This window comes from Ornithorhynchus anatinus, chromosome 6, assembly GCF_004115215.2.
Source record: "Ornithorhynchus anatinus isolate Pmale09 chromosome 6, mOrnAna1.pri.v4, whole genome shotgun sequence".
In the NCBI taxonomy this organism is placed as follows: Eukaryota; Metazoa; Chordata; class Mammalia; order Monotremata; family Ornithorhynchidae; genus Ornithorhynchus; species Ornithorhynchus anatinus.
Genome location: NC_041733.1, coordinates 44,295,252 through 44,318,543, shown reverse-complemented (window position 1 = coordinate 44,318,543; position 23,292 = coordinate 44,295,252). Strand labels below are relative to the sequence as shown.

Here is a 23,292-nt window from a genome sequence, read left to right as displayed (position 1 = left end):
TGTCACCTCATCTGTAAAATGGGGATTGAGACTGTGAGCCCCACGTGGGACATGGACTGAGTCCAACCCAATTTGCTTGTATCCAACCCAGTGCTTAGTATAGTGCTTAGTGTGTAACAAATATCATTATTATTATTATTATTGTTATTATTCTGCCCGGGCTGAGATGGGTGAGCAGTACAGCCCCAAAATGGGGGAATTAGGGTTCCTACAGGGCAGAACTGGACCTTTATTTGTGGTTTCTCTCCCCCGCCAAATGGGGGTTGACCTGTTGATGACTCTGCAGTCCCTGCTCCTACCTGGGGATGGGCAGCCTTCTGTCCCAAAGCCCCCGCCCGGGCCTTCCTGTGTCCCTTCTCAATTGGCATGGGGGCCCCCCGTGGCCTGCGGGGGCAGAGGAAGAGCAGCCTGGAGAGGTTCTCCCGGGAGTCAGGGAAGTGGGCATTGTGGTCTCCGTGGGTGGTCGCCAAACCTGCCCTCCCACCTCGGGGCCTGGGTCTGAGCAGGTCCCTCTGACCCCCGCCCCCGAAGGCAGTAAACCGGCATAGTCGGGGGCATAGGGGGCCCAAGCCCCAACACGCTTCTCCTTTTATTGAATAGTCACAACAGGGGCTTGGCAGAGGGCGAGGGCACCGGTATCTCCTTCCCAGAGGGAGAGGCGACGATAGGCATCTTCGGGCCCCGAGGGGCAGACAGGCTGCCAGGAGCTGAGCCGACACCCCCGCTACGATGCCCTTCGGAAGGCTGACGCCTCCCTGGCCTGCCTTGGGGGAGGCTGGGTCAACCCTCCCTCCCTCCCGCTCCCCGGTCTGTCTCTCCTTAAAGGAAGAAAAAGGTGTCTTGCCCCAGCCTGGGCTGCACGCTCCTCCTCCAGGGTCCACGGCCCACCGGGGGGACACGGGGGCTCGGACTCCGCTGTCCGACCCTCCCGGACCCCAGGGCCACCCGGTCTCCTCCTTCCCTCTCCTTTCCCTCCCTCCGGCTTCCCCCCTGCCCTTCAGCCCCACTCCCACCACCCACCTGCTCTGCCATTCGGCCCCGGGGCGGTCACTGTGGCCGGGCCCGCTCGTCTGGGTCGGGCGGCCTTCCGTTCAAGCCCCTGACCCGGTGCCGCCCCCGGCCCTGTGCTCCTTCAGGCCTTTGGCCTCCTGTGGCCGCCGAGCACAGTCGAACGGAGCAGGTGGAAGAACCCGCTGACCCCTCCCTGACCTCTCATCCCACAGCTCCTCTCCCAGTCCCCTCGGCTACGTGCCCGTCCTTCTCGGGAGTCCCTGGCCAGGGCCCCTGCCTCCTCATCCTGGGACCTGGCTCCCCGCTCCCCATCTCTGGGCCGGGTGGAGGCCCGAGGTGCCCTAGGATGACCGTCCGGGGCTGATCTTCTCCGCCCCACCCCCCGCCCTCCTACACGAAGGACTCTGGACAGGGGCCTGGGGCGGGCTCCTCCTTGGGGTGGCCCCCGGCCCCCTGGGCCCCCTCCTGCCACTCGGCTCGGCCCCGCAGCAGTTCCCCCTCCACGGCCCGGGCCGCGTCGTCCTCCCAGCAGCTCCTGGGGCCGGCGCTCCGGAAGTAGCCCCGCACGGTGCCGCGGACGGAGGCGGGCAGGACGATGCGGATGGTGTGGCGGACGGAGGCGGGGGGCTCCCCGTCCGGGCTGGGGGGCACCCCCGAGGGGCCGGGGGACCCGGGCGGTGGGCGCTGACTGCGTGCCCCGGACTGGAGCACCAGCGGGGTGTTCTGCCCGTAGAACACAGTCTGGGGAATGGGCACTCTCAGCGTCGACGGCCTGGCACCTGGGCCCCCGCCCTCGGCCTCTGAGCCCCCCGGTGCCAGGTAGAAGGTGATCTTGGTACGAGTGTGCTTACCTGGGCGCTGGGCCGGGGCCTCCCGCAGAGGCCCACCCCCACCCTCTGGGGCTCCCGGGGAGGGTGGGCGGGGGCTTTCTGGCCGGGCCAGGGGGCTTCTGGCCCAAGGGGCCCGGCCCACCCTCTCCCCGCCTTCCCAGTTGCCGTGGAGTTGGGGCTCCGGGGCCGCTGCGGCCCCCTCCTCATCGTCGCGGCCCCCCGCGTCTCTGCTCCGGGGGTCCGGCCCCTCAGGTGGACGGGCCTGGGGGGGCGCGGGGGACTCCCGCTGATCCGGCCGGGTGCGCCGCGCGGCCTGCGGGGAGAAGGCCCGGAGCCGGGCGGAGGTGCCAAACATGAAGGGCAGCGTCAAGTGGTCAGGGGGGCCGGCGCCGGACGGCTCGGAGCAGCAGGAGAAGGCACTGTCCAGGGAGCTCGGCGACGAGCCGGTCGGCGACGGGGTGGTGGCGGAAGAGGAGGAGGACGACGACGACAGGCTGGAGAGGCTGGAGAGACTAGTGGGCGGTGGCGGGGTTTGGGGCAGCGGGGGCTTCCCCTGGGGGCCCGGGGGCGGGGGTCTTTGGCGTGCGGGACCCAGGCCCAGCCCCAGGAGCTTCTGGCTCTCGAGCTGCAGCAGCTTGAGCCGCTGCACGGGGTCCCCGGGGCTGCGGAGGAGGGCGTCGTCGCAGCTGGACTGGCGGGCCACGGGCTCCCGCGTGGCGGTGGGCGGCCGGGACCCGGACCGCACGCTGGGTTCGGAGGCGCAGCGGTCCCAGGCCGGCCGCAGCCAGCCCCCGGCGGCCCTCTCGCCCCCGGCCGGAGGCCTGGCCTCCCGCCTCCTCTCCTGCCCGTAGCTGGCGGTCGTCTTGCCAAACGGGCCCCAGTCCTGGTGCTCTCCCTCCGGCGGGGAGCCCTGGGTGCCGAGCTCCCCCCGGTCGGCCGTCTGCTCCCGCTCTTCCTCCGAGTCCCACCGACCCGGGGCTGCAGGGACACGACGGCCGGCGTTAGTCCCGCCGTGGGCGGGAGGGGAAGGCCTGCACTGGGGCGAACGGGGTCGGGGCTACCGGGGCCGCGGGGCAGCCGGGGTGAGGAGGTGGAGGCGGACCACGCCCACGGCTAGAGTGAGGTAGAAGGGGCTTGAGGCAGGCTTGAGGACACAGAACTCTACCCCGGCCTGTGGCCCTCACTCTGAAGAGACTCCAGAAGAGATCCGGAGCCACCCGGGTGGGCAGGAGGAAAGCCACATGTCTCCTGTGTGAACTTGGGCAAATCACTTCCCCTCCCTGGGCCTAGGTTGCCTCATCTGCAAAATGGGGGTTAAAGAGCGTAAGCCCCACATGGGATAGGGACATGATAGGAGATACAGTCCCCGATTAGACTGTAAGCCCCTGATTAGACCGTAAGCCCGTCAAAGGGCAGGGACTGTCTCTACCTGTTACCGATTTGTACGTTCCAAGCGCTTAGTACAGTGCTCTGCAAATAGTAAGCGCTCAATAAATACTATTGAATGAATGAATGAATAGGGACTGTGTCCAACCTGCTTCACTGCTTAACACCCCAGTGTTTAGAACAGGGCTTGGCAAAGGGTGAGCTATTAACGAGTACTCCCCCCCCCCAAATAAAAAAAGATGTCATTGGTCTCAGCTACGGCTCCTTGGGGAGCGAGGTCAGATTAGGCCTCCGGCGAGCCTTAACGCTAATGGATTTTTTGGGACCTCAGAGTGACGTGTGGCCTAATGGATAGAACACAAGCCTGGGAGTCAGAAGGACCTGGGCTTTAATCCTAGCTCTACCACTGCCATGTGAGCTTGGGCAAGTCACTTAACTTCTCTGTGCGTCAGTTACCTCATCTGTAAAACGAGGATTAAGACTGTGAGTCCCATGTGGTATGTGGACTGTGTCCAACCTGATTAACTTGTATTTGTCGCAGCGCTTAGTACAATGCACGGCACGTAGTAAGAGCTAAACGAATACCCTTAAAAAAAAGATGGCATTACTTCATGCTGTATATAATGTCTTCGGGGGGATTTCCGTGCCTTCACCTTGATCCTGCGCCTACGCCAAAGTCATTCCACCCAACACAGTCATCCTCTCAGCCCCACGCAGTCTCCTTCAGCCTCTATCAGCTGCCCTCCCCCAGCTGGGGCTGAGCCAGTGTCTCCCTCTCCTCTCCCCCTCCCGACCCTATCCCTTCTCTTCAAATTCCATTCCCCTGCGCTCCCTTTCTCCTCTGGGAACCGACAATTGCTGGAGAAACGAAAGATGGCTGCGTTGGATGGATGGGGAGGGAGGAGGACCGGGCTGTCCCCACCTCCTCCGGCGTCGTGCGTGAGCGGCAGCCATTTTAGTAAGGGTCGCTAGTCTTGGCTCCGGGGTCTGACCCCAGGAGCCCTGACATCAGCCTATCGACCTGATGGGCAAACCGAGTGTTTGAGATCGTTCTCCTGCCTCTCCTGTCCTCATCCCCTCCTCTGTCCTGGGAGTCTGGGGGCCATTCCCAGAGTTTGGACAGCTGGACGGAGGGTTACGGGAGCAGCATGAAGCTCCCGGCCCCCCTGGACAGCAGCTGTCGAGCAAACCAACCTTCGGGCCAATCGGAGGGGTGAAACAAGATGGACGTCACCTTGTCTTCATACACAGTGGAAGAAACCACCAAGAACAGTTCCATCAGTGGGTGGGGTCTAGAGTATGAGGATTTTTTTTTTCTGTCGATGGACACGGGTGCTACGGGACAAGGGCTGTATACTGAGCAACCACTTGTGCAGAGCCCTATTCCGAGCACTGGGGAAAGTGCTCCCTTCCCTCGAGGGGCTACCATTCTGGGGGGCAGAAAGGGACACAACTACCCATTCACACAAACATGGACTCTGAACTGGGGACTGGGGGAGAGAGAGAAGTAAGAGAAACTCGGTCTGTGCCTTCAAGGAGCTGAAAGTCAGGACAGAGTGATGAAATGAAGATACATCGAGTCAAGAGGTGAAACCCCATATCTGATGAGGTCGTAGGTACAACTGACCTTTAGCCCAGGGGCCCAAGAGCAGAGGGATTTTTCATTTTCGATGGGTGGGGGTAACCGAGTGGTGCCGGGGGAGATCTCCGTCCGGGGGTCTCCAACTTACAGAGCCCCCTCCCATGCCCAGTGTCGACCCCAGCCTGGCATTCAATTTCCTGAAGCGTCCTCAGCCCCGGGGAGCCCGTATATCCTGGGCTTTTGTGCAAGAGTCTCCAGCTGGGTTTTCATTACCAGTAGCAACTGCATTTTGAGACACCCTTACTGCGTGACTGTCTCAGCCCCGGTGATGCTTGGCTAAAGATGGCTCAAACTGCTTAGACTTGGGCAAACTGACTGAGAGTAGTTGAAAAAAAAATAAACGATGGCATTTCTTAAGCGCTTACTATGTGCCACGCACTGTTCTAAGCGCTGGGGTAGATACAAGGTAATTAGGTTGTCCCACGTGGGGCTCACAGTCTTAATCCCCATTTCATAGATGAGGTAACTGAGGCACAGAGAATAATAATAATAATGTTGGTATTAGTTAAGCGCTTACTATGTGCAGAGCACTGTTCAAAGCGCTGGGGGAGATACAAGGTAATCAGGTTGTCCCACATGAGGCTCACAGTCTTAATCCCCATTTTACAGATGAGGGAACTGAGGCCCAGAGAAGTGAAGTGACTTGCCCAAGGTCACCCAGCAGACAAGGGGCAGGGCTGGGATTCGAACTCAAGTCCTTCTGACTCCCAGACCCGAGCCTGTGCCACCTCCCTCCAGGACAGAGGCTCCCTGAGGACAGAACGATGTAAAAAGGGCCCCCGGGCTTAGGCTAGGCACCCCTGTGGGACCTCAGGACAGATTTAATGGGGAAAGAAGAGAAAAGGGGGGGGGGGCAAAGTGGCCATCTTACCCAGTAGGTGGTCCAGGCTAGCCGAGCGCTCCTCTGCAGCCCGCTGGAACAGAGACGTGCCATCATCCCCAAAGATCTCCACTGCATTTTCAATCAGCAGCTGCACCAGGAGGGCCACCTGTGGGCAAAGCGGCCCCACGGTCACTGGATCTTGGGCTCCCACCCCACCCCACCCACACACCAACCTGGATCCACGGCTTCTCTCATGGGTCACTGTTGACTGCACCCTCACCCGGGCCCACGCCGGCTCTCATGGGTCACTACGGACCGGGCCCCGCACCCCACCCTACCCACACACCAACCCAGACCCTACCAGCTCTCGTCACCCCCGGGCACCCCCCATCTCTCACCTCAGCAACGCTGAACGTTTGCTCTCTGACCAGAATCTTCCAGCCCACCATCTCAGCCCCTCCCCGTCTGCCCACAGACCTGTTCTCTCCATGCACAGAGACTTCTGGGCTCTAGACCCCTCCACCTCATCCAGCCTGCCGTGCCCCAACGGGGATTTCCTGACTAACCTCAATCGACGGTATTTATCGGGCACTTACTGTGTGCCGAGCACTGAACCATGAACACTTGGGTAAGCGCCACAGAATTCGTAGCCGCGATCCCTGCCCACAAGAGGCTTACGGTCTACCTCCTCCCTTGAGCCTCAACTCCACCTTCTCTGACAAGCTCAACTCCATCAGCCCTCTGTCCCTTGATAGATCTTGCACCACCAACCCCCAGGATAAAATGATAATAACAACAATAATAATACCAATAATATGATCAAAATGCTATTTTAAGTGCTTACTAAATGCCAAGCACTTTACTAAGCTCTGCAGGGGCGAGCGGGGAGGATGATCAAGCAAAAACTCCTCACTATTAGCTTCAAAGCTCTCCATCCCCTTTGCCCCGCCTACCTCACCTACTTTCTCTCCGTCTACAGCCCAACCTGCACACTTGGCTCCTCTGCCGCTCACCTCCTCACTGGGCCTCGTTCTTGCCCGTCCCGCCGTCGACCCCTGGCCCACATCCTACCTCTGGCCTGAAATGCCCTCCCTCCTCACATCCACCAAACTAGCCCACTTCCCCCTTTCAAAGCCCTAATGAAAGCTCTCCTCCTCCAGGAGGTCTTCCCACACTAAGCCCCCCTTTTCCTCTGCTCCCCTCTCCTCCCCATCGCCCCGACTCGCTCCCTTTGCTCTAACCCCCTCCCCGCCCCACAGCACTTGTGCATATATGTACGTATTTATAATTATAAAATTCAATTTACTTTTTCTTAATCGTGTGTATATATAATTCTTTTTTATTTATAATAATGCTACTGATGCCTGTTTACCTGTTTTGATGTCTGTCTCCCCCCTTCTAGACTGGGAGGCTGTTGTGGGCAGGAAGTGTCCCTATTTGTTGCTGAACTGTCCGTCCCAAGCACTTAGTACAGTGGTCTGCACAACGTAAGCGCTCAATAAATACGATTGAATGAATGAATGAATAATCAGGTATCACAGGGGGTGCAAAGTCTAAATGAGAGGGAGAACAGGGATTGAATTCCCATTTTGCAGATGAGGGAATGGAGACACAGAGAAGTTAAGTGACTTGCCCGGGGTCACACAGCAAACAAGTGGCGGAGCTGAGATTAGAACCCAGGTCCTCTGATTCCCAGTCCTGTGCCCTTCCACTGAGCCATGCTGAATAATAATACTAATTATTATTACTTCTACTACTAATAATAATGATAACACGCTGGAGAAGCAGTGTGGCTTAGTGGAAAGAGCATGGGCTTGGGAGCCAGAGGTCGTGGGTTCTGATCCCGGCTCCTCCACTTATCAGCTGTGTGACTTTGGGCAAGCCACTTAACTTCTCTGTGCCTCAGTTACCTCATCTGTAAAATGGGGATGAAGACTGTGAGCCCCACGTGGGACAACCTGATCACCTTGTATCTACCCAGCGCTTAGAACAGTGCTTGGCACATAGTAAGCCCTTAACAAATGATACAATTATTATTATTAATAACAATAATATTTGCTAAGCACTTGCTCTGTGCACAGGGTCCGCTCTCTATGGACCCCATAGTTTGCTTTCTTCGTGCCTGTGCTTTCTCTGCAAGATGCCGTCTGTGGAAATACAACTCTGTCCTCTGGAGATGGGGCTAGGTGGTTTTCCCAGTCTGGGAAAGAGGAGGTGAGAGCATTTATAGACATAATGTGGAAAAGCAGTGTTGCCTAATGGGTAGAATAAAAGGTCCTGGGAGTCAGAAGGACCTGGGTTCTAATCCCAGCTCCACCACTTGTCTGCTGGATGACCTTGGGTAAGTCACTTCACTTCTTTGTGCCTCAGTCGCCTCATCTTTCAAATGGGGATTAAGACCGTGACCCCCATGTGGCACAGGGACAGTGTCCAACCTGACTAGCTTGTATCCACCCCAGCGCTTAGTACAGTGCCTGGCACATAGTAAGTGCTTAGCAAATGCCAAAAAAAAAAAAAGCATAACAGCATGGCCTAGTGGAAAGAGCCAGGCCTGGGAATCAGAGGACCAGGGTTCAAATTACGGCTCTACTACATGACTGCTGTGAGGCCTTGGGCAAGACACTTGACTTCTCTGGGCCTTATTTTTTCATCTGTAAAATGGGGATAAAACACCTGCCTCCCGCTTACCCTGACTGCTATCATCCAAACCGCTATTGTGTTAATCCAAGCGCTTATCCGCTCCCACCTCGACAACGGCATCAGCCTCCTTCCTGACTTCCCTGATTCCTGTCTCATTCGTTCATTCAATTGTATTTATTGAGCGCTTACCGTGTGCAGAGCACCGTACTAAGCGCTTGGAAAGTACAATTCGGCAACAAATAGAGACAATCCCTACCCAACAGCAGGCTCACGGTTCAGAAGGGGGATCAGTCAGTCAAGTCAGTTGTATTTACTGAGTGCTTACTGTGTACAGAGCACTGTATTAAGTGTTTGGGAGAGTCTGATACAACAGACACATTCCCTGCGGACAACCAATTTACAGTCCATACTTCACTCTGCTGCCTGGATGATTTTTCTACCAAACTGGTCAGTCCACGCTTCCCCACCCCTCAAGAACCTGCAATGATTGTCCATCTACCTCTGCATCGAACTGAAACTCCTTCACGTTGGTTTTAAAGCACTCAGTCACCTTGGCCTCTCCTACGACAACCCAACCCACACACTTCACTCCTCTAAAGCCGCTCACTGTAATTCACTTTGACCTATCTCACTGGTGACCTCTCGCCCTCTTCATATACAACAGATGATCAGTTTCCCCGCCTTTGAAACCTTATTAAAGACACATCTTCTCCAAGGGGCCTTCCCTGACTGAGCCTTCATTCCCTCTTCTCCCACTCCCTTCTACGTCGTTCCTACACTTGAATCTGTACCTCCCTCTTACTCCCAGCACTTATGTACATATCTGTAATTTATTTATTTCTATTAACGCCTCCCTCTCTAGACTGTAAGTTCTCGGTGGGCAGGTGTCTACCAAATCTGATAATAATAATAACAATATCTGTTAAGTGCTTACTATGTCAGGCGCTATTCTGAGCGCTGGGTTAGATACAAGATAATGGGGTGGGACAGAGCCTCTGTCCCACACAGGGCTCACAGTCTTAATCCCCATTTTACAGATGAAGGAACTGAGGCCCAGAGAAGTGAAGTGACTTGCCCAAGGTCACACAGCAGACGAGGGGCAGAGCTGGTATTTGAACCCATGTCCTTCTCACAGGTCCAAGTTCTTTCTACTAGGAGGTGCTGCTTATATTGTAGTCGCCCAAGCGCTTAGTAGAGTACAGATAGACTGTGCGCTCATGTGGGACAGGGACTGTGCCTGCCCTGATTAACTTGCATCTACCGCAGCACTTAGAACAGTGCCTGGCACATAGTAAGTGCTTAAAAATATAACAACGATAATAGTAATAATAGCAATAATTCAAATTCATGTTGAAAAATCCACTCCAAGACCCCAGTTGTCCGGGCTGGCCGTCAACGGGGCAAACGAACCAGAAAACTGAGCAAGCTCCAGGACCTTTTGTGCCCTGCCGTCAGACCCTGCGTCTACGCAAACGCGCTGCTCGTTCAGATAACTCAGCCTCTGCCCCCTTACGCTTTGCCCCGTGCTTCCCAGCTGTGTCAGACGTGTTGGTCCTCTTAGCCTGGAATGAGCAGATAACCCAAGCCATGGTGGGTTTTTTAAGGCTTCCACGTGGAATTCGCCAGAGTTGAACGAGGCACAGCCCTGGGAGTCTCCCTCCGCTTCCCCTCTCCTCTCCCAACTGGGAGCTTGGGTTGGGGGTGAGGGGAGAACTAATCCCACCCAGAGCCTGCCTTCTTGATTGTCAGGCGGCCTCCTGCCCTCTCCCCACACAGCCCTCCTGCTCCTCCGAGACCTACGATGGGCACAGACCTCTGGTTGGGGGGTGAGGGGAAGTGGGAGGAAGGCACAGGGACCAGTTCATGGAAGAAAGGGCATGTGGACAGATTGTAGCAAGGCTAAACGGGGAGAAAATGACTGCCCTCTCTACCTCAAGTTAGGCAGAGTCCCGGTGGTTCATGGGACTCCCAGTATCCACCCCAGCGCTTAGCACAGTGTTTGCCACACTGTCAGCACAACTAGATAGGAGGCCTCAGGGTTCTTGAGAGTTGAGAAGGCAAGGCAGAGCAGGAAGCCTCAAATGGCTTCAGTCTCTGAGAGGTCGTGACAGACAGGGGCAGAGGGCTTGGAAAATTGTGAGCCACGTGTGGGGCAGGGACTGTATCCAACCTGATTACCTTGTATCTATCCCAGCGTTTAGAACAGTGCTTGACACATAGTAAGTGTTTAATAAATACCACCATCAATCTGTGTAACAGGAGAGATTGAAGCTGGGTTCAGGAAGAACTTTCCAGCTGGTAAGCGGTCGAAAAAGTCTGCCAGGTGGAGTCTCTTTCCCAGGGGCAGAGCTAGACTATAAGCTCACTGCGGGCAGGGATGTGTCTGTTTATGGTTATATTGTACTCTCCCAAGTACTATGTACAGTGTTTAGCACACAGTAGGCACTCAATAAATATGACTGAGCGAATGAGGGGGTGGAGGGGGGTGTGTAGTCCTCCTGCTGCTTGGAGCCAGGGGGCTGGACGGATTGACCTCCGGAGGGTCCCTCGGGGCGGGGACAGCCGCATTACCTTGCCAGCAGACTTGCTTTCCTCCTGCGGGCAGGCCGGGCTGGGGGGCCAGAGCATGTTGGGGGCAATGCAGAGAGCCAGGTTGAGGGCGTTCATCTGGTTCTGGCCAGCGTTGGCCTCGATGCGGCGCAGGACCGTGAAGAGGAGCCGCAGCAGCAGGCGATTGGCTTCCGGGAGCTGGTCCACCAGGCTGCCGGGACACGGGGCCCGACAGGGGGGACATGGGGGAAGCCGGCCCCGGGGTCGGCTTCCAAGGCAGCAACCCACCCAGTCCCACACCCACTCGCCGGGAGCCCCGGGCCGCGGCCGGGGACAGGAGCCCGTCTGAGCCGGATCCCACCGTGGGGTTTTGGCCATCTCTGGTCTCGCAGCCTCAGCAGGGGCATGGGCCCTCCTCTCTCCTCCTAAGATTCTTTCTCTCTGGCTCTCAGTTTCTCTCCCTTGATCCCCCTCCCCAGCTCTCTATTTCTGTCTCTCTTGGTCTCTCTCTCTCAGCATTTAGAACAGTGCTTGGCACAGAGTAAGCGTTTAACAAATATCATCATCATCTGGTTCTCTGTTCCTATCTCTCTTGGTCCCTCTCTCCAGCTCTCTGTTTCTGTCTCTCTTGGTCTCTCTGGTTCTCTGTTCTTATCTCTCTCGATCCCTCTCCGCAGCTTTCTGTTTCTGTCTCTTGGTCTCTCTTTCTCTCTCTCTCTCTCATTTCCTGTCTCTCTCTCTTTCTTGGTCCCGCTCCCCAGTTCTCTGATTCTGTCTTTCTTGGTCCCTCTCTCTCCAGCTCTTTATTTATGTCTCTGTTGGTCTCTCTCTCTGGTTCTCTGTCCTTACCTCTCTTGGTCCCTCTCCCCAGATCTCTGTTTCTGTCTCTCTGTCTTTCTCATTCTCTGTTTCTGTCTTTCTTGGCCTCTCTCTCTAGTTCTCTGTTTCTGTATCTCTTGGTTCACCCCTCCCCCAGCTCTCCATTTATGTTTCTCTTCATCTCTCTCTCTCTCTCTCTCTCTCTCTCTCTCTCAGTCTCTGTCTTTCTGTCTCCCTTGGTCTCTCTGTCTATGGTTATCTGTTTCTCTCTCTCTTGGTCTCTCTACCCAGCTCTCCATTTCTGTTTCTCTTCATCTCTCTCTCTCTCAGTCTCTGTCTTTCTGTCTCCCTTGGTCTCTCTGTCTATGGTTATCTGTTTCTCTGTCTCTTGGTCTCTCTACCCAGCTGTCTATTTCTGTCTCTCGATCTCTCTTTCTCTATTTCTAGCTCTCTTAGTCTCTATGTTTCTCTCTCTCTCTTGGTCTCTCTCCCTGACTTTTTGTTTCTCTCTCTTTTGGCCTTTCTCTCTTTCTCTTTCTGTATCTCTGTCTCTTTTGGTCTCTCTCTAAGGTTCTCTGTTTCTGTATCTCTTGCCTCCCCAACTCTCCATTTTTGTCTGTCTTCATCTCTCTATCTCTCTTGGCCTCTCTCCTTGACTCTCTCTTTCTCCTTTGGTCTCTCTCTTGCACTCTCTCTCTTTCTCTCTTGCACTCTCTCTCTCCAATTCTCTGTTTCTGTCTCTCTTGGTCTCTGGTCCTCTGTTTCTATATTTCTTGGCCTGTCTCTCAGGCTCAGGCTTCTCCTCTGCCAAGTGCATTCTATGGAATCTCCACTCCATCACTGGAAAGCTTTCCTTCATCCTTGACCTGTTCCTGATCCAGTCAGTGCTCCTCACTCTCCCTACATGACATTGTCTCTTCTGCTGCTCTCTCTAGAGGGGACCTCATCTTCTTCCACTCCCCAAGACTCACTGGGAAAGGAGGAGGAGTTGGCTTCCTTCTTGCCCCCCCACCCAATATTTCTTTCAAAGAATCCCACCACCCTCATCCCTCTCTTCCCCTTCCTCTGAAGCCCATATCATCTGCCTCCATCATCCTCTCCAGTTACTAGACAGGGTTATCTACTGCCCCCCCCCCCAACCTCCCATCCCCCCGCCCCTCCTCCAGCTTTCTGAACACTTTCACACTTTTCTTCTCTCATTCTCCAACTCTACAGTGATCCTTGGGGATTTCAACATCTCTGTGAACATTCCTGACACCCCCTCCATTGCCCACTTCCTCTCATCAACTCCACTGACCTCCGGCTCCACGCCATCTCACCTGCTCACCAACCTGGACACACACTCTATCGGATCACCTCTAGTCACTGTGCAATCTCCAACCTCACCGATTCTGAAATTCCACTCTCTGACCTCAGACTCCTGAATTTCCTCCTCTCCCGTACGTCCCCTCCCACTGCAAATCTTTCCTGTTCCTCCTCAGAAATCTTCAATCATTTGACACCATCCCATTTTCCATCAAGCTCCATCTGGTCTTCATACCTCTCCTATCTTCTCTTGACACAAAAATCAACACGACTCTCTTAACTGAATTCGATTCCTTTGCTTCCCTGTCCCTCTGCTGATCTCATGTAACCAACACACAGCCCTAAATCACCCCTGCAGTACACTTCCTCTGCTCTAATGGTAGAAAACTAGACACCAGGCCGACACTCCCCATCTCAAATTCGATGGAAAAAGCAGCTGACCCTCTACAGATCTCCCTCCTGCCATTCCTCTCCGAACTCCTCCAGCAAATTGATCACACCCACTTCCTCCACTTCCTCTCCTCCAACTTTCTCCTTAATGCCCTGTAATCTGGCTTCTATCCCCTTCACTCCATGGAAACAGCCCTTTTTAAAGGTCATTAATGATCTCCTTCTTGCCAAATCCAATGACCTCTACTCCATCCTAATCCTCCTTGACCTCTCAGCTGCATTAAAACATGGCTGACCACCCCCTTCTCCGGGAAACACTATATAACCTCGGCTTCACTGACCCTGTCCTCTAATGGCTCTCCTATCCCTCTGGCCACTTGTTCTCAGTCTCTTTCACAGGCTCTGCCAATGCTTCCCACTCTCTTACCTTGGGAGTCACTCAAGGCTCAGTTCTGAATCCCCATCTATTTTCCAGCTACACCCAGTGCCTTGGAGAACTCATTTGCTCCCACAGCTTCAACTCTCATCTCTGGATGGAGAGGATCATCTGCACAAAGTGCAACCATGGTAATACAAGCGCTTAGCCTACCCCACCTTGATCATTGCATCGGCCTCCTTGCTGACCTCCCTGCCTCCTGCCTCTCCCCACTTTATTCCTTACTTCATCCTGCTGCCTGGATCAGTTTTCTACAAAACTGTTCAGTCCCTATTTTCCCACTCCTCAAGAACCTCTAGTCGTTGCCCATCCACCTCCTCATCCAGCAGAAACTCCTCTCTGTAGCCTTTAAAGCACTCGATCACCTTGTCCCCTCCTACTTTACCTCCCTGATTTGCTACTACGACCCAGCCTTGTCATTTCGCTTCTCTAATGACAACCCAATCGTATTTATTGAGCTCTTATTGTGTGCGGAGCCCTGTACCTTGATCTCGTCTACCTCGATGCCGATCCTGCCTCTGGCCTGAAACTCCCTCCTCCTTCATATCTAAAAGACAGTCTCTCTCCCCAACTTCAAAGCCTTACTAAAATCACATTTCCTCCAAGCGGCCTTCCCCAACTAAGCCCTCATTTCCCCTTCTCCTATTCCCTTTGCTGTTACACCTGGATTTGCTCCTTTTATTCACCCCACTCTCAGCCCCAGAACACTTACGCACATATCCTAATTTATTTCTTTATAGTAATGCCTGCGTCCCCCTCTAGACTCTAAGTTCCTTAGGGGATGTGTCTATCAACTCTGTTATATCGTATTCTCCCAAGCACTTAACATAGTGCTCTGCCCACAGCAAGTGCTCAATAAATGAGTGATTTATTGATTGATTCCCCAATCTTTCCCTCTAGGGACATCCCTACTTGGACGTCCTGATGACATCTCAAACTTACCACATCTAAAACGGAACTCCTCACTTTCAACTGCAACAGAGTTGGTAAACACACTCCACGCCCACAAGGAGCTTACAGTCTAGAGAGTTACAATCTACAGCCTTCTCCCTGACTTCACCGCTTTCTCTGTCTCCTCACTCCAGTTCTTCACTCTGCTGCCCAGATCGTTTTCCTGAAAAACCATTCTGTCCATGCCTTCTCACTTCTTAAACATTTCTAGTGGTTGTCCATCCACCTCCACATCAAGGACAACCTCACCATCTGCTTTAAGGCAATCAGTTCTCTCCCTCCTACCTTACCTTGCACACTCTGCTCCTCTAACACCAACCTCCTCACTGTACCTTGATCTCATCTCTCTCCCCGCACTGACCCCTTGCCCACTTCTTCTCTCGGATCTGGAACTCTCTCCCGTTCATACCCGACAGCCCGCCATCTTCCCACCTTCAAAATTCTCCTTAAACCACATCCCCCACAAAAGGCTTTCCCAGATTAGGCCCTATCTGTCCCTTATAATAATAATAATGTTGGTATTTGTTAAGCACTTTCTATGTGCCGAGCACTGTTCTAAGTGCTGGGGTAGATACAAGGCAATCAGGTTGTCCCACGCAGGGCTCACAGACTTCATCCCCATTTTACAGATGAGGGAACTGAGGGAGAGAGAAGTTAAGTGACTTGCCCAAGGTCACACAGCTGACAAGTGGCAGAGCCGGGATTAGAACCCATCACCTCTGACTCCCAAGTCTGGGCTCTTTCCACTGAACCATGCTGCTTCTCTCCTCTGCACTGACTATGCACCCCTTAGCCATCTGGATACTCACCCCAGCCCCACAATAATTGTGTAAATTTTCTTATACTCTACTATTTCCCCTATCCTTAATTTACTTTAATGTCTGTCTTCCCCGCTAGACTGTAAACTCCGAGTGGGCAGGGATCGTGTCTATCAACTCCAGTGAAATGTACTTTCCCAGATGCTTAGTGTAATGCTTTGCACAAGGTAAGCACTCAATAAATAACACTGATTGACTGATTGTTTGACCTCTATCATAGGTGCTCTGTTTTTCTCTCTCTCGGTCTATTTTGACATCTCTATCTGGGCCTCTCTCTCTGGTTTTTGTATCTTATTGTCTCTCTCTGGCTCTCTGTTTCTGTCTCTCCTTATCTCTAACTTATACTGTACTCTCCCAGGAAGTTAGTGCAGTGCTCCGCAAACAGTGAGTCCTCAATAAATATGAATGACTGGAAAATAAATACGATTTATTAACTTCTCCTCTCTCCCTCACTCTCTCTCTAGTTCTTGATTTCTGTCTCTCCGGATCTCCTTTCCTGTGCCTCTTTCTCTCTTTCTTTCTGTCTCTGTCCCTATCTCAGTCTCTATGGTTTTCCATTTCGGTTTCTCTCCACCTCCTTTCTGTCCCTCTCCAGTCCCACTCGCACCCCTCATCTCCACTTTCCACTGGGTTCTAGCCTTCCATACTGGTGCTCTCTGGGTTCTAACATAGGCCCAGCAGGAAAACCCACCTTTTGATTGCTTTGATCTTACTCCCTCGGTTTTCAGTGTCCACTGCCTCCATCCATAGCCCGTGCATGTCTGAGGATAGAACACTGTCAGGTATATTTCGCAGAAAATCCTGAATTAAATACATACACGCAAAGCAGTCTGGTCAGTGCCGAGGTCTTGTCTCCTGGGCGCCCCTAAGTTTCAAACATCGAAAAAGAGAAAAGCACAACAAGACATCTCCCTCCCCCACGCCGGCCCTCCGGACCCCGAACATGCATCCCTCCCAAGCCCATGGTATCCATCAATTATCAATCAATCAAAGAGAAGCAGTGTGGCTTAGTGGAAAGCGCCCGGGCTTGGGAGTCCGGTCATGGGTTCTAATCCTGGCTCTGCCATTTGTCAGCTGTGTGACTTTGGGCAAGTCACTTAACTTCTCTGTAAATGGGGAGCCCCACGTGATCACCTTGTATCCTCCCCAGCACTTAGAACAGTGCTTTGCAAATAGTAAGCGCTTAACAAATGCCATCATTATTATTATTATTATTATCATATTTATTGAGTGCTTGCTGTGTGCAGAGCACCCCTTCAGCTTCAGAAGAGGACCCTGTACCGGCTCATATCTGACAGACAGTTACTCTCCGCCCACTTCAAAGTCTTATCGAAGGCACATCTCCTCCCAGAGCCTTTCTCCGACTCCGCCCTCCTTTCCTCTTCTCCCGCTCCCTTCTGCGTCACTGTGACTTGCTCCCTTTATTCATCCCCCCGCCAGCCCCATGGCACTTATATCTGACATTTATTTATTTCTATTAATGTCTAACTCCCCCTCTAAACTGTAAACCTCATTGTGGGCAGGGAATGTGTCTGTTTACTGTTGAACTGTACTCTCCCAAGCACTTAGTACAGTGCTCTGCACTCAATAAAGCCTCAGGAGGGGACCCCAGGCACTAGGCAGGGACCCCACACAGTCTCAGGCAAGTACCCCGGGTGGCCTCAGAAGAGGTTAAGTGCTGCTAATGCCGAGTTGAGGGGCAGGGTTAGGTTTTCCCCAAGGTCCCGGGAAAAGGACGTCAGCTTACCATTCTGGTTCCCCCATCAGGAATCAGTTTGGGTATTTGCGGGGGTTTCTGAGTTAGTGGAAGTGATGTTGGCTCAGAGACAAGGTTGTTGTTTTTTATGGTATTCTTTAAGTGATTATTATGTCCCTGGCACTGTACTAAGCACTGGGGGTAAGATAAAATGACCTCTCCCAACCTGAGAGTGTCTTGGTTCAGGAGCCCATGGGGTGGCCCCCATCCCACCCCCCAGGAAGCCCATTGCAAGCCCGGGTCAGCTTCGAGGCCAGCCGGAGGCCTCGGGGGTGCTTACGGTGACGAGGGCCGCGGCCAGGAGGACGGACTCGGCGCCCAGGGGGATGTGGACCCCCGAGTTGAGTTTCTCCTTCAGCTCCTTGCAGGATTTGGCGTTGGCAGACCGGCGGAAGATCCCCTGCGTGGAGGGTCCCCGCTGGTACAGCAGCAGCAGCAAGTCCTAGGGGAGAGCCGGGCAAGGCCAGACGAGGGACGGTACGGGGCCGGGAGGCGAGGGTTACCCAAGCGATCCCAGGATGAACCAGCCACCCGGACCCGTGACGAAGGGGGAGAAGCCCATCTTCCCCGGGGCCTCCTACAGCGTTGGGCCTCCGGATGTGCCCAAACCCAGACGAGCAGCTAGACCCTGCCTGGAGGGGAAACTGTGTGGTGGGGGAAAAGTGAGCTGGCTGCCCCCCATTCCTGTTTGCCAAGTTGGGCTCCAGCCCTGGGAGGAGCGGAGGGGCTGAGGCAACAGTAGGAATTTAGGGAGTGTGGGGCCTCTCTCTGTCCTGCTGCCGGGCCAGGATGAAGGTTCCTTTCGGCAAACGGGTATGATTGGGTCCTGGGGTGCCAGGGTGATCCGCCACAAAGTGGGGGACGGCGAACCTCTGTCCCATGACCCCCAGGGTTGGACAGGCTCATGGCCCAAGGTTGGCCCAGGGTCTCCCCATGGCCTTCGGTAAATGTAAAGTTTAGGGGCAGGGGCACGACGGAGGTCAGACCCTTGAGCCCCACCTTCCACCTCCCCAACCCCAGAGCCGGTCAGGGAAGGCCAGTGGCTGGGCACTGGGGAGTCTCACCAGTATAGGCTTGGGCAGGGCACCGTTTAGGCAGATGGAGGACAGCGACAGGCCGAAGAGCTTGTGGGGTGTGGTGGGTGAGCCAGTGGCTGGGCTGGCTGAGGGTGAAGGCAGGCTCTTCCGCAGGGCCCAGCCCATCAAAGATTTTTTCCTCCTAAGGAGCTTCTGCAAAGGTTCTGCTGGGGGAGCAGGGCACTGGGTCACGGCAGGCGGGCGGCCGGCCGGGCTGCAGGAGACGGTCCAGCTCCATCCGGGCCCAGGATAGAGACTTCCCAGGTGGGAAGGGAGCGTTGGAACTCAGGGCCTCTGGCCCCTGGTAAGGGCCGGATTCCCAAGTTTCATTTCATTCTTTCCTTTCATTTATTCATTCATTCATTCGATCGTATTTAACGAACACTTACTGTGTGCAAAGCGCTGTACTAAGCGCTTGGGAGAGTACAACAGAACAACAAACAGACACATTCCCGCTCACAACGAGTTCACAGTCTAGAGGGGGAGACAGACATTAATATCAATCAATCAATAACAGATATATACATATGTGCTGTGGGGATGGGAGGGAGGACGAATGAAGGGGCAAATAAGAGTAGGGCAGAATGGAAGGGGAGAAAAGGAGAGGAGGGCTGAGTCAGAGAAGGTTTCTTGGAGGAAATGTGTGCCTTCAATAAGCTTTTGAAGTGGGGGAGAGCAATTATCTCTCTGAAATGAGGAGGGAGGGCATTCCAGGCCAGAGGTAGGATGTGGGCGAGAGATCGGCGGCGAGATAGACGAGATCGAGGTACAGTGAGAAGGTTAACGTTAGAGGAACAAAGTGTGCGGGCTGGGGTCCCCGCTGGGGCCAAGCCTGGATACGAGTCGGTCCGGTCCAGTCCTCCTGGATCTGGCAGGAGTTGGGAGCCTCCCAGGAGAAGCAGCATGGCTTAGTGGAAAGAGCCCAGGCTTGGGAGTCAGAGGACGTGGGTTCTAATCCCCGCTCCACCCTTTGTCTGCTGTGTGACCTTGGGCAAGTCACTTAACTTCTCTGTGCCTCAGTGGCCCCAGCTGTAAAGTGGGGATTAAAAGTTTGAACCCCACATGGGACGACCTGATTACCCTGTATCTCCCCCAGTGCTCAGAACAGTGTTTGGCACATACTACGCACTTCACAAACACCAACATTATTATTATGAGGGGGCAGGAAAGGCCAGGGGCACCGAAGCAGTACCAGGAGCTATGGGGAGAGGGTCGGGGCTTAGGGCAGAGTGGGAGCAGAGAGGGGAAAGGCATTTGGACAGTAAAAAAAAACCCTGATGACTTTCCCCAGCCCCGCCACAAGCGAATCTTGGCGATGTCTGTTTTGAGCTCTGGTGCTCTATCCGTGGCCAAAGCAACCCCTGGAGAGGGTGGACCTCTGGATGGGGCTGGACACCCAGAGACAGACACCCACAGTCACACAGGGCCAGATGCCCAGAGCTGAACATACAAAGCCAGACACCAACAGCCGGACACAGAGAGCCAGACACAACCAGGACCAGAAAGCCAGGGCAAGGAGCCCAGGGCCAAACACCCAGGGCTGGACACCCAGAGCTGACACACAAGGCCAGCCGACCAGGGCCAGAAGCCCAAGGCCAGGACCCCAGGGCCAGACACTCAGGGCTGGACACACAGGGCCAGACACCCAGAGGTGGACACACAGAGCCAGACAACCAGGAGTGGAAAGCCAGGGCAAGGAGCCTAGGGCCAGACAGCCATGGCTGGACACCCAGGGCCAGACCCTCAGGTCCAGATGCCCAGAATCCAACACACAGGGTCAGGCAACCAGGGTCAGACACACAGGACTGAACTCACAAGGCCAGACACCCAGAGCCGGACACACAGGACTAGACAACCAGGGCCAGAAACCCAGGGCCAGGAGCCCAGGTCTGGAAAGCCAGGAGCCCAGGATTGGGCACCCAGGGCTAGACACCCAGGGTCAGACGCCCAGAGCTGGTCAAACAGAGCCAGACACCCAGGGCCAGACCCTCAGGGCCCTTTGCCCAGGGCCAGATGCCCCAGGGTCCAATGCCAGGGTCCAACATCAAGGGTGGACACTCAGGAACAGACATCCGGGGCTAGACACTCAGGGTTGGACACTCAGGGCTGGATGCTCAGGTCCGGACAGCCAGTCAGTCAGTCAATCGCATTTATTGGCGGCTTACTGTGTGCCGAGCACTGTACTGAGCACTTGGGAGAGTATAATGCAGCAATAAACAGACACATTCCCTGTCCACAATGAGCTTACAATCCAGACGGGGAGCCAGACATGAATATAAACAAAAAAACTACAGCTACATAAATGCTGTGGGGCTGGGAGGGGAGGGGGATGAATAAAGGGAGCAAATCAGGGTGACACAGAAGCGAGTGGGAGGAGAGAAAAGGAGGGCTTAGTCAGGAAAGGCCTCTTGGAGGAGATGTGCCTTCATTAAGGCTCTGAAGCCGGGAAGAGAGCTTGTCTGTCAGATATGAGGTGGGAGGGTGTTCCAGGCCAGAGGCAGGAAGTGGGTGAGAGTTTTGTGGCGAGATAGATGAGATCGAGGCCCAGTGAGAAGGTTAGCATTAGCAGAGCAAAGTGTGCAGGCTGAGTTGTAGTAGGAGAGTAGTGAGGTGAGATCGGAGGGGGCAAGATGGTTGAGTGCATTAAAGCCAATGGTGAGAGGTTTCTGTTTGTTGCGGAGGTGGATGGGCAACGGACTGGAAGTTCTTGAGGAGTGGACTAAACATGGACTAAACATTTTTGAGGAAAAACGATCAGAGCAGCAGAGTGAAATATGGACTGGAGTGGGGAGTGACAGGAGGCTAGGAAGTCAGCAAGGAGGCCGATGCAGTAATCAAGGAGGGATAGGGGAAGTGACCGAGTTAACATGGTAGCAATTTGGATGGAGAGGAATGGGAAGGTTTAGTGACGTTTAGTGATTTTAGTGATTTAGTGATGTTTAGTGATGGGGCCGACAGGATTAAGTGATGGATTGAATATGTGGGTTGACTGAGAGAGAGGAGTCAAGAACAAAACCAAGGTTATGAACTTGTGAGACAGGAAGGATGTTGGTGCTGTCTACATTGATGGGAAAGTTATGGGGACGGCAGGGTTTCGGTGAGAAGAGGAAGAGTTCTGTTTGGCCATGAAAAGCTTGAGGCGACAGGAGGACATCCAAGTAGAGATTTCTGGAAGGCAGGAGGAAATACAAGACTGCCAAGAGGGAGAGAGAGCAGGGCTAAATTTAGGCATCATTCACATAGGGGTGGTAGTTGAAGCCAATGGGGTGAATGAGTTTTCCAAGGAAGGGGGTGTGGATGGAGAATAGAAGAGAACCTTGAGGGACCCTCACACTTAGGGGGTGGGAGGCCGAAGGCCGAAGAAGAGCCCAGGAAAAAGACTGAGAATGAGCACTCAGAGAGACAGGAGAACCAGGAGAGGACAGTGTCAGGGAAGCCGAGGTTGGATGACGTCTCCAGGAGACGGGGGTAGTTGACATGTGCTGAGGGTAGCTGAGAGGTCGAGGAGGACTAGAATGGAGTAGAGGCCTTTGGATTTGGCAAGAAGGAGATAACTGTAAAGGGGAGGGAAGCTAGATTGGAAGGGGTCACGGAAAGAGGGTCAAGGTTTGATGCCAGACTACCTATTTTGTTTTGTTGTCTGCCTCCCCCCATTTAGACCGTGAGCCCGTCGTTGGGCAGGGGTTGCCTCTATCTGTTGCCGAATTGTACATTCCAGTGCTTAGTCCAGTGCTCTGCAAGTAGTGAGTGCTTAATAAATACAACTGAATGAATGAATGAATAAATTAAGAATTGGAGGAGGGGAACTTGAGAAGGCCGGGGTAGACAACTCGCTCAAGGAGTTTGGAGAGGAATGGCAGGAGTGAGCTGTGGGGTCAAGGGACGGGTTTTTTTTTAGGATGGGGAGCCACGGGCATGTCTGAAAGCAGAGGGGAAGAAGCCACTGGTGAGCAAACAGCTGAAGGTGGCGGTTAGGGAGGGAAGATGGACGGGGCCAAGTGTTTTGATAAGGAATGGGGTTGGATGAACAGGCGGAGGGGGTGGATTTTGAGAGCCGGCATGAGATCTCTCTAGAGATATTGCTGGGAAAGATGGGAGAGTTGAAGAAGGGGCAGGAGGGGCCGGAGTCAGGCCTGCGGGCTCTCACCTCTCTGCAGCTGCGGAGGGCCCTGGGTTCTGGGCTTCAGGATGAACCGGCACGGTGGGCCCCTGGCGAGCTGGTCCAGGGGGCAGTCGGTACTGGGGTGGGTTGCGCTGCCATCGGCACCGGGGAGCCGCTCAGCCGCATCACGCAGCGAGCTCAGGGCAATGCTGAAGGGGTGCTCGTGCCCTGGGGGAAGGAGGAGAAAGGGGCGTCTGGCAGAATTCGGTCCCGGGAACCGGGTTAGTTCAGTGTGGGGGAAGGGGTGGAGCTTCCCCCGAGGTCATCGTATCCAACCCACTGCCTCCATCCCAGTTCATCTCGGCTCCCGAGAGTCTCTGTGGCTTTTATTGACGGGTCCTGGACTGAGATTCCACCCCCAGCCTGGGGAGCCCATTCCAGCCTCCAGCAACGCTTGCTGGTGGGAAGTGCTTCCCTATGTCTGGCCTAAGCCTCTCCTGCTGCTCTTTTTGTCTAGCGGCCAGTGAGCCCGGAGAGTCTCTCCCCACCTGCAACCAACCTCCTCTCATCTCAGCACCCGTCAACCTCTTCTCTCCCGGGCCAAGGTGGGGATTTGGTCCCTGGCCGCAGATGGTGCCCAGCTGGCAGGTGCCCACTGCTCTGTCCTGGGTCAGATCCTGGGTCCCTGCAGAGACCCCTCAGCCTCTTGGCTCCAACTCCTGAGCCGTGCCTGGGTTGGGCTGGGCTGGGTTGGCTA

At 54.6% G+C, this 23,292-nt stretch overlaps 1 protein-coding gene across 3 annotated transcripts in view; it reads right to left on the bottom strand.

The window, feature by feature from the left end:
* Positions 1 to 548: 548 nt before the first annotated feature.
* Positions 549 to 23,292, bottom strand: part of LOC103167849 (rho GTPase-activating protein 20-like) — a 68,010-nt gene continuing 45,266 nt past the window's right edge. For 2 of the 3 annotated variants that reach the window (XM_029067989.2, XM_029067990.2), the window contains exons 9-15: positions 22,581 to 22,763; positions 18,422 to 18,600; positions 17,638 to 17,799; positions 16,293 to 16,402; positions 10,904 to 11,093; positions 5,741 to 5,858; positions 549 to 2,819 (exon numbers count right to left, since the gene is read on the bottom strand). In XM_029067989.2, coding sequence (XP_028923822.1) covers positions 1,402 to 2,819; positions 5,741 to 5,858; positions 10,904 to 11,093; positions 16,293 to 16,402; positions 17,638 to 17,799; positions 18,422 to 18,600; positions 22,581 to 22,763 — 2,360 coding nt within the window. In that variant the 3' untranslated portion in view covers positions 549 to 1,401. The remainder of the gene's footprint in view (positions 2,820 to 5,740; positions 5,859 to 10,903; positions 11,094 to 16,292; positions 16,403 to 17,637; positions 17,800 to 18,421; positions 18,601 to 22,580; positions 22,764 to 23,292) is intronic. The other variant, XM_029067991.2, reaches the window with a different exon arrangement.